The 9,449-nt window shown below is 46.5% G+C and overlaps 1 protein-coding gene across 3 annotated transcripts in view; it reads right to left on the bottom strand.

The window, feature by feature from the left end:
- The window catches only part of CRY2 (cryptochrome circadian regulator 2), a 34,000-nt gene extending 28,596 nt beyond the window's left edge, over positions 1-5,404 (bottom strand). For all 3 annotated transcript variants that reach the window (XR_003683613.2, XM_007124976.4, XM_055091525.1), the window contains exon 1: positions 5,175-5,404. Coding sequence is in view for 2 of the 3 variants with exons in the window: in XM_007124976.4 (XP_007125038.1) it covers positions 5,175-5,389 (215 nt within the window). In the remaining variant the exon portion in view is untranslated. The remainder of the gene's footprint in view (positions 1-5,174) is intronic.
- Between the last annotated feature and the right edge of the window lie 4,045 nt (positions 5,405-9,449).

Genomic DNA, 9,449 nt, shown 5'->3' with positions numbered 1-9,449 from the left:
GAGGCCACAACAGTGAGAGGCCTGCGTACCGCAAAAAAAAAAAAAATAAATAAATAAAAATAAAAGGAGAGATTCCTTGCAGCATCTCTGTAGTACAGATGACCTCGTGAGAACCCTTTTCTTCTTTGACAAGAGAAGTCTACAGCCGAGGCAGTGAGTGGAAGGCACGACTCTGGACTCCGCAACCAAAGGATAATAACAGTAACAGCAACAACTAACATTTAATGAGCATTTACAATGAACCAGGTACTATTCTACTTGTTTTACATACATCACCTCATTTAATTCTCATTTTACAGATGAGGAAAACTGAGGTACAGAGAGATTAAGTAATTTGCGTAACATCATTCACTTAACAGGTGGCCAGAATTCAAACCTGGACAGTGTGGCTTGGCATCTTTATTCTTAACCACCAGGCTCCACTGCCTCTCAACCAGGACTTACCCCCTGAGCACTGAGGCTGTGCTGCCAGGGACTCAGCCAACAGAGAGCACCACAGCTCTACTCATAGGCCAACACCTTTGCTACCAAATCCTTGCTCCCCGGGGGATCAACAGCTGTGAATCACCCAGAAGCTTGCTGAAATGCAGGATCTCAGGCTCCATCCCAGACTTCCAGAAACAGAATCCGCATTTTAGCAAGATCCCCTGGTGACTCCTTTGCACATCAAAGGTTCAGGAGCACTGTCTCAGAAAACTGAACTTTACTTCTAGCTTCTATTTACAAGTTGCCTTTCTTTGCTTCTATTTGTTTTCACTGAACTTCCTCTCTTTAAGAGCCTGGTTTCTGCCTCCCCTTTGGCCCTCTAGAAATGCTGTTACTTCCAACTACCCCCCTCCAGTCAAGCCCTGCAGGACTCCTCCAGGAAGGGAGGCCTCACGATGGCCCCCAGGAGCCCCAGCCTCCAGGCAGACAGAGAAAGAGTAGCCACTGCTAGGGCACCACCTGTGAGGACTGCCAAGAAGGGACAGGGAGCGTCGGAGCAGTGCTGCTCCTGGGCAAAAGCTCACTGGGGCCAGCGGGCGCATTCTTTCACCAGAGAGAACCTTGGGCCTTTGTGCTTCCCTAGAGCCCTCCTCTCCACATGGCCAGTTTCTCTTTACTCCAATGAGGGGGGGGACTCTAAAGAAAGCTGGCCCGGGCATTGGAGGTGGCAGTGTTCGGGCAGGCAGCTCACCCTTGGCAGCTCCAAGCTGAGCTCACATGGCTGAAATTCAGAGCACACCGTCCTGTGTGAGTTCAAGCTCACCTTTTGGATTAGACAACATGTGCAGCTTAGTTGCATTATGTAAGTGCTCTGGATCCAGAAGCAGACAGAACTGGAAGAAATCAAATTGGGATTTCAAAAAATACTAAAAGGACTCAGTAATTCAGGGACTCCATGGAACTAGCCCTTTAAAATAAAAGACACGCAGATCTTTTAGGGAAGGACTTCTCCAGAGAAGGCAGATTCTGTGTTGAGAAATATTTTGTTTGTTATTAATAGGAAGAGGGAAAATGATAGTGAACTCTGTTTTTGGGTCTAGATCGCCCTTGACCAAGTTTCTCTGCTTCAAGCCGAGGTTAACTGTAATGATGATATCATTGGCCAGCCCAGACTGGCTACATAGGCTATTAATATAAGTTAATTTCTCCTAAGTAATTAAGAGCGCTTTAAGCCTCATGGAAAAGGATAACCCAAACCCACAATCCATAGCAGGGATTGATCTCTAAGTATCACTTGGCTAAAAATATGTTTATTTTTTCCTAATTTCAAAGAGAAAGATGAATGTGAAAGTTTTCATCCCTTTTAGGCAAATGGAAACATTTCCTTAGCAGCAGAACAATAAAGTGACTTTGGGTACCAGTGTGAACAACTCAGAGAAACTCAAATTTCCCTGCCTGTAGACCATAGTTCTCAATCCCCTTCTTGCTGACCAAGTTCCAGGGAAGAACCACCCAACTTGGACAGTCCACCAGTGTTTAGCTCCTGGCATTGGGAAGAGAGACACACTTGTTCTCATCAGGCATCCTGGGGAGTTCCCAGGTCACCTCATTCACTAATTCTGAGTGATTTTGGCTGATATTTTATTTCTACCAACTCATTCTGTCCCCAAGTTCCTGAATACAGGTGTACCACAGAGCCAAGGAGAAAATGACATAAATAAAGGGTAAGGTGAATTTTTGCCAACACCCATCTGGGTTGCAGTAGGGAGAGAAAGGTAATGAAAAACTGCAAGGGCCATTTTTAAATCTAGAGGTGGATCACAGCCCCTCTTTTTTTTTGGTTCTCACTGCAGTACTTCCTTCTAGACACAGTAAATTTGGGTAAGGTGGGGCTGGGGAAAACGGCAAAGGGTTTAGCTAACTAGTGCTTGGCAAAAAAAAGTCCTGAGACTCAGATGCTACAATTAGCCTATAAACTTCCCACTACCACCAAGGCAAGGAGTATGCTAGCCCTTCTCCTATGCTAATAAATGTACATGTTCTTGGTTGCCTTTCTCTGTCCACTTTTACTCTTAGGAAGGGCCATTCATGGTTATTTTACTCTGATTTATCTGCTGAAAAACGCTGTGTGGGAGTCAGTGTAGGAAGTGCAGGAGGATAACAGAGATACAGATTTTGGTTCCCCCCACCTCTTGCAGATGGCCCAGGGCCCACTCTTCTGAGGGAGGCTTCTCAGAGGCAGCAACTGAAATATTTACAGAGCTAGGATGTTACGCTGCAGCACAATTCTCCCAGGTCACTTCCAGATCCAGAAACAGCCACTGGAAGATTACACTTATTGTAGTTACACAGAGGTACAGCTGGCTCCATCACTCTTCCTAACACCCAACCGAGTGCATAAAACAGTCTGCAGTTCTGCCCTCGCTCTGAACCTGGGAGCAAAGAATATGGCGGGGGTGGTACGAATGTGTCTGTGCCCAGACCCAGGAGCAGTTATTGTATTTGATCTGTTTTGTGTGATTTCACCTCTTTCTTCTGATTGCAAAACAAATCAGACTTCTTGCCAATGCACTGCAATACATATCCCAAGTTGTTGGGCTCAGGTCTGGGGTTCTCTAGTCCAGTGCTTCTCTGGCTTTGCTGTATATCACACCTTTAAAGACCCTAATGCCCAGACCATAACCCGGAACAATGAAATCAGAACTGGGAGAGAAGCGGGCCCAGACATCTTTTAAAGATCTTTAAATGATTCCCATGTTCAGCAAGGTTAAGAACCACTGCTCTAGTCTGTCCCCCTATTTTATTTACTTCATGGCATTAGCTCTACTAAATTAAGGTTGTTTACTTGTCTTGCGCCATGCAAATGTAGGCTCCAGGAGCTCTGGACACCACATCTGCTTGTTCACTGCTACTTTCCTAGCAGCACCTAGAGCAGTGTGCCTGGCAGATATTAGGCACTCATTAAATAATTGCTCAATTAACATCTGCATTCCTACACAGCCTCTGACTTCAGGATTTGACACAGGCATCTGAACTGCCACATTCCTTTTCTCTCTCACTCACTCAAAAGCACAATCACAAAAGGGTGACCCACAAAACTCCTAGTTTCTAGCGAATCTGAGTTTAATCAGCAACAGAGTTTTTGTTGTTGATCTGTAATTTCCACTACCACAAAGGAGTAGGCAGTCCTATGCAATGTCCTCCAAAACCCCAAAAAAGGAGAAACTCCGTGACAACGCAGCAAGCAAGCAGTCTGGATTCTATTTACTCTGCTCTGACTGGCACACTGCCACTGGGAGAGGGGCAAAGTCTCAGGCTTAGTCCATGCTAGGGATGGCCAGTCATTTGAGGATGTTTGTCAAACCCAACCTCCTATCTATAGAAACTGAAGTAGAGGCAGAGCAATAGAGCAGCTGAAAATTGTGTGGGCAGGCTCTCCACACGACTATCTTTAGTTGTTCCCTCAATATAAATGGGTCAGGAGGGGGGCATTTAATAGATCCACTGCTAGGGGCATTCACTCTCCTAGCAGGGCACACACCTTGGTGAGGAAAGAATGGTGGAGAGCCAGCATATCCTGGGAATAACCCTGCCTCTCGAGCAACATGGTCACAAGCAAACATGCTCCAGAACAATGCAAACCAAAGGACTACTGAGGGGCATGTTAAAGAGAGATGGGAACACAATGTCTCAGAACTCCTTGGTTTTAAACACTCGTTAAAGAGAAAACCCATCAACTACCTATCTGTTAATCCTCTCCCATGATCCTGTCCACTCCATCTCCTGGGAATCATCAAAGAGGGACCCTTGATATCACAGCTTTCCTGGTCCCTAATCTTAGTACATCAGTTGATAAAAGTCTAATCTATAATGGCTCAACCGTCCTTTAAAAACAATCTCATGAGAAGAGGAGGAAGGAAGGGACACTTTGGTTCCTTTTTTTTTTCTTCCTCTAGCAAGCCCATAGCTGCTGAGGGAATTCTCCAAAATGGATTAAGTACTGCTCTCTGCTCTCCGGCTCCGGACACAAAGTGCCTCTAACTGAACATGCCCTTGAGGTCTTTATCTATAATGAAGGGGAGACAGCACTTGCCCTATCTAATGCTAAGCCAGAGTCTCTAGACGCCTCCAGAAACAGAATGATCTTGGTGGAGGAGGGAAGGCAGGATGGTTGAAAAAATGGATTCAAACAAACCAGAAGCTTACAGATGACCTTCAGGAGCACAGCAATGCGCTCTTTACTTGAAGAATGCAGGCATCTGCAGTGCTATCGATTCAGAAACCCATCCCTGCCCTCACACCACAATAGCTCCTGTCCTCCCCCTCCCCCCGCCCCCAGTACACCCCTAAGAGCCCTAGACAAGGAGTCCCTGTTCTGCCACTGGCTGCAACTCCTTAAGCAGGTCAACTTTGTGTCTCGAGGGCTCAAGAGTCTCATGTGTACAATGGGGATCATGATCTGTCCCACAGGAATGTCGTGAGGACCAAAGAAGATAACACGCAGTGCGAGCGCGCGGTGTCAGAAGCTGAGCCCTGGTCCACCCAGGCTATTACTACGGGGACTAATTGCTTCCCTCTTCACGGCTTCTCCCCTCTGGAGACTCGGCTCCGTCCCCCTGCCCCACCTCCTTCAGGCCGGGGTCTTTCGGCAGAGCGGACTGGGGCCAGAGCCTCCCCTTCCGAGGATGGGTGCCCCAGAGGTCAGGCTGCGTCCCCCGGGCCCGCGAACCCGCCCCGGTCCCCCTCACCTCCATCGGTTGATCCCGACTGAGGAGGAGGCCGCGAACCAAGGGTCGAGGATGTAAACGCAGCGCATACAGTGCGCCCCGCGCACGGCCGCCTGCAGCGCCGGGTTATCATGGAGCCGCAGCCCCTTGCGGAACCAGTGCACTGAGGAGGCGCCTTCCGCGCGGGCCGCCGGCGCCGGGGCCGCCAGTGCCGCGGTAGCCACAGCCGCCGCCATCACCGCTCTGACTGCTCTAGCCACCTCTGCTCCGCCCCCATAGACACCGCGGGCCCCGCCCCCATCCCGCCCAGTGACCTATGACGCTTCCGTTCCTCTCTGGGTCCCCGCCCCTGGGACCTGGAGCCTATCTGCTATTGGCTGGGCGCCTCCCGCCCGGCGATTGGCTCTGAGGCGCCCAGTCTGGCCCCGCCCCCTCACGTTCCCACCATGTGTGGGCTCGCTGGGGAGGAGCCGGAGGGCTGGGCGTGTGACGCAGGCTGGCGCTCCCCAGGGAGGTCTGGTCTTGGACTGAATCCGGAGGGACTGTGGATCCCAGGCTTGCCTCTGGAAGCTGTGTGGGCTGGCGGGGTTGCTGTGACTCCAGAAAGTGAATTACACGACGAACAACCGGCCGTCCTACATCATCATCGTCATCAATATCATCATCATCTACCTCACTCTATACATCATTACAACATTCTACTACAGCCGCCATTTATTGAGTGCATTATATATGCCAAGCAACATGATAATACCCTTACATTGACTGTGCCATTTACTACTCAGTTCAGCCTAGTTGCATTCATTCAACGAACCCTAGTGAAAGAGCTGTTATTATTCTCATTTTACGGACAAAGAAAACTGAGGCTGCCTCAGGGTGAGTGACTTGCTCAGTATCATAACGCTAATAAAAGGATTCTACACCGATTATTGTGAATCCGAAGCTTCTGCTTTTACCTACAAAGCTATACTTGCGTCTGCGCTGAGCAACGTGGCATTTACAAGCGGTAGAGTTCAAAGAGTGGGGAGAAGTGCCCTGATGTCCAGCAGTAGAAGGTTTGGGAGTAGGGGCTGGAAATGTAGAGGACGTGGGTTGAGATAGTAATTATGCCATCAGATGAGTTTTGCTTTTACTTCTATGTTGAGTAGACTCAGTGGTCCCTCTGTATGCAAAGCACTGAACTGGAGTCTGTGTGGGATTCAGAGATGTGGAGGACACTCCCCATTCCTCCCAGGGGAGCCAGGTGGAGCCCTCTTCGCCTTCTGGACTCTAGCACAGGGCTTGCTGATTGACAGAATGAGTGAATGACAGGAGAAGCATATAAATACCCACAGTGAAGTGTTGATGGTGGACTAAGCTAGCCTAGTCAGATTGGAGCTCTGGGGGTTATCAAATGAAGAGTCTGTCTCAGTTTGTCCCTGGGTTGTACCCATGCTGAGAACTCTTCCTGAACTTGGGAATGAGCAGTGAGGAATTTAGCAATATAGCCAGCAATTTAGTGGTGTTGATTGGCACAACTCTTAAACCACAGTGTTGTTGCAATCCTAGGGTCTCTCATTGTCAGGGCTTTGTACAAACTGTTCCCTCAAACCTGGATCACATGCCACACTCCACCCCCTTTCTGACTCCACTTTGTCCTGTGTCACTGCTCAGTGTAGATGCCACTTGCCATCTGGTCCCAGCCTCCATAGTGGCCCATCTCGTTCTGTGCTTTTTCTTATCACTGGCCTTAGTACATGGTACGGGAATTTCTTACTTGTCTGTCTGTCTCATTAGCCTATAAATTACTGGAGGGCAAGGAATGTGGCTCATTTACAGCTGTATTTCCAGGGTCTAGCTCAGTGCTTGGCACTTTATGCTCGAGGATTATTTAGTAAAAGTTGGACAGGGACTAGAATCTCAGGTTGCCAGGAACCTTAATGGTCTATCCCAATCCCGACCCTGTCGTTAATTTTGAATCACCTCTCCAAATGCTTGCTGAATGACGAGATGCCACCTCTCATTACTCTTTTTTAAAAAACATTTATTTATTGAAATTGAGGTATAGTTGATCATTTGTTTTGAGACTTTGTGTTCCTCTCACCTACCCCCGCCCCGTTTTTAAAAAAATAAATTTATTTATTTATATGTTTTGGCTGCGTTGGGTCTTTGTTGCTGTGCAAGGGCTTCCTCTAGTTGCGGAGAGCGGGGGGCTACTCTGTTGCGGTGCGCGGGCTGCTCATTGCGGTGGCTTCTCCTTGTTGCGGAGCACAGGCTCTAGGCACGCGGGCTGCAGTAGTTGTGGCACATAGGCTTTGTTGCTCCGCGGCACGTGGAATCTTCCCAGACCAGGGCTCGAACCTCTGCATTGGCAGGTGGATTCTTAACCACTGCGCCACCATGGAAGTCCCCTACCCCCTTTTTTCTCCACAAGGTTGATGCTCTACTAGGAATGGAACAGAGAGTGGAAAGAGATCGTTCTTCCCTATAGCCTCAAAGATGGGTATTCTTCTCTTTTTCTCCTCTGAACTCCCACGATGCTTTCTCTATAGACCGTGAGCTACGTGAGGGCAGGGACTGTGTTTATCTTGCTCATCAATGTATTCCCAGCACCTAGTTTGGTACCTGACATGTAGTAGGTGCTCAATAAATATTTGCTGAGTGATTGTCATTTATCTCTTTCTATTTTTTTTTGGTTGACATGTCTTGCAAGTTTATTTTAAACTATAGGTTCCTCTTTGCTCTCTCTTTTTTTCTCTAGGCAATTTATTTGTTGAGGAAATAGGGTCATTTTCCCTGCAGAGAGCCCCACATTCTGGGTTGTTCTCATTCATTGCATCTCTGAGAATCATTTAACATACCAATCTCTAATCCTATACTTCCTGTTAATTGGGAGTTAGCTCCAGAGCTTCATAAGTATTCAGGATTTTTTGGGGGGAGACAAGGATACCTTACAAATGAACTTTCATTGGGGAGCAGACACAAGATATCAACTTGTTTCTTGTTTTGTGATTTTAAGATTGATGACTGTGTTCCAATACCATATCTCTTTCTATCTTATTAGGCTATTATGAGAGGCAGTGTGGTATAATGGTTAAGCCCAAGGTCTTGCACATTTGGAGTGGCTGTGTTCAAATTCTGGTTCTGCTTTTACTCTCTGTGACCTTGGGTAAACTAGTTGACCTCTCTGTTTCCCACTTTCTTAACCTATACAATAGAGATATGATCTCTAGCTACTATTATGATAGTAGCTAGGATATAGTAAGCATTTAATAATAGTCAGCTACTATTATTCTGACCAGCAGGATCTGTGTCTGCTTTTGTCTTCCTTGCAACACCCATGCCCTGGGTCTTTACACATGATGAGTGCTCCATAAGTTGCTGAGTGAACAGAAGATTTTAATCAGTTTTTTAAAGTCCTCAAAATTATACCAATAATGAAAAGCAGAGACAAGTCATCACCATCAATTTCCAAACAAATCAAGTATTTTTTATCTTCATGTAGCCTTCCAGACTTTGTCCATAACATCTAAGTTCTGCAGCTTTAATCAAAGCAGAGGTGCAGTGTTGCATACATCTTTAAACAAAACATCAAGCATGTTTCATATTGCTATGTCATTTTCTTTGTTATTTTAATGACTATATAATTGTTCAAGTTGATAAAGATGAATTAGTTTATTGAATGATTGCATATTGCTTGGGTATAATAACAGGGTAACATTCAACCATCAGGAAGTAATCTGGCACTGGATAGAATACTGGAGTGCAAAGTCCACTTTTGGACTTTAGAGTTCAAAAGGGACACAGAGAAATTGGAGAGAGACCAAAGAAATCTGTAAATCGCTAAGTAGGTGAAATGTACTCATGAATTATTATACCTTTGAGAGAAATGAGAACTCAGCTATACGCCACATATCCCCTCACATATCTGGATATTTACTTATGACAAAGGTGTCTTTGTAAAGAAGTGGAGTAAAAGTGGTTTTTCCTATAATGTAAATGAGTCAGACAGGTATCCCAGTGTAAAAAAATGAAAATTGACCCCTATGTCAGAGCGTACACACAAATCAATTCCAAGTAGACTACATGCTTAATGTGAAAGGTAAAAGAGTAGAGCTTTGAGAAGATTACATAGGAGAATACCCTCATGACCTTGGGGTAAGACAAGGAATTCTTTTTTTTTTTTTTTTTTTTTAAAAGAGAGCTTTATTTATTTATTTATTTTTGTGGCACACAGACCTCTCACTGTTGTGGCCTCTCCCGTTGTGGAGCACAGGCTCCGGACGCGCAGGCTCAGCGGCCATGGCTCACGGGCCT

Source organism: Physeter macrocephalus, chromosome 16 (genome assembly GCF_002837175.3).
Source record: "Physeter macrocephalus isolate SW-GA chromosome 16, ASM283717v5, whole genome shotgun sequence".
Classification (NCBI taxonomy): Eukaryota; Metazoa; Chordata; class Mammalia; order Artiodactyla; family Physeteridae; genus Physeter; species Physeter macrocephalus.
The sequence above is the reverse complement of the archived record's forward strand: the minus strand, read 5'-3'. Positions and strand labels throughout refer to the sequence as shown.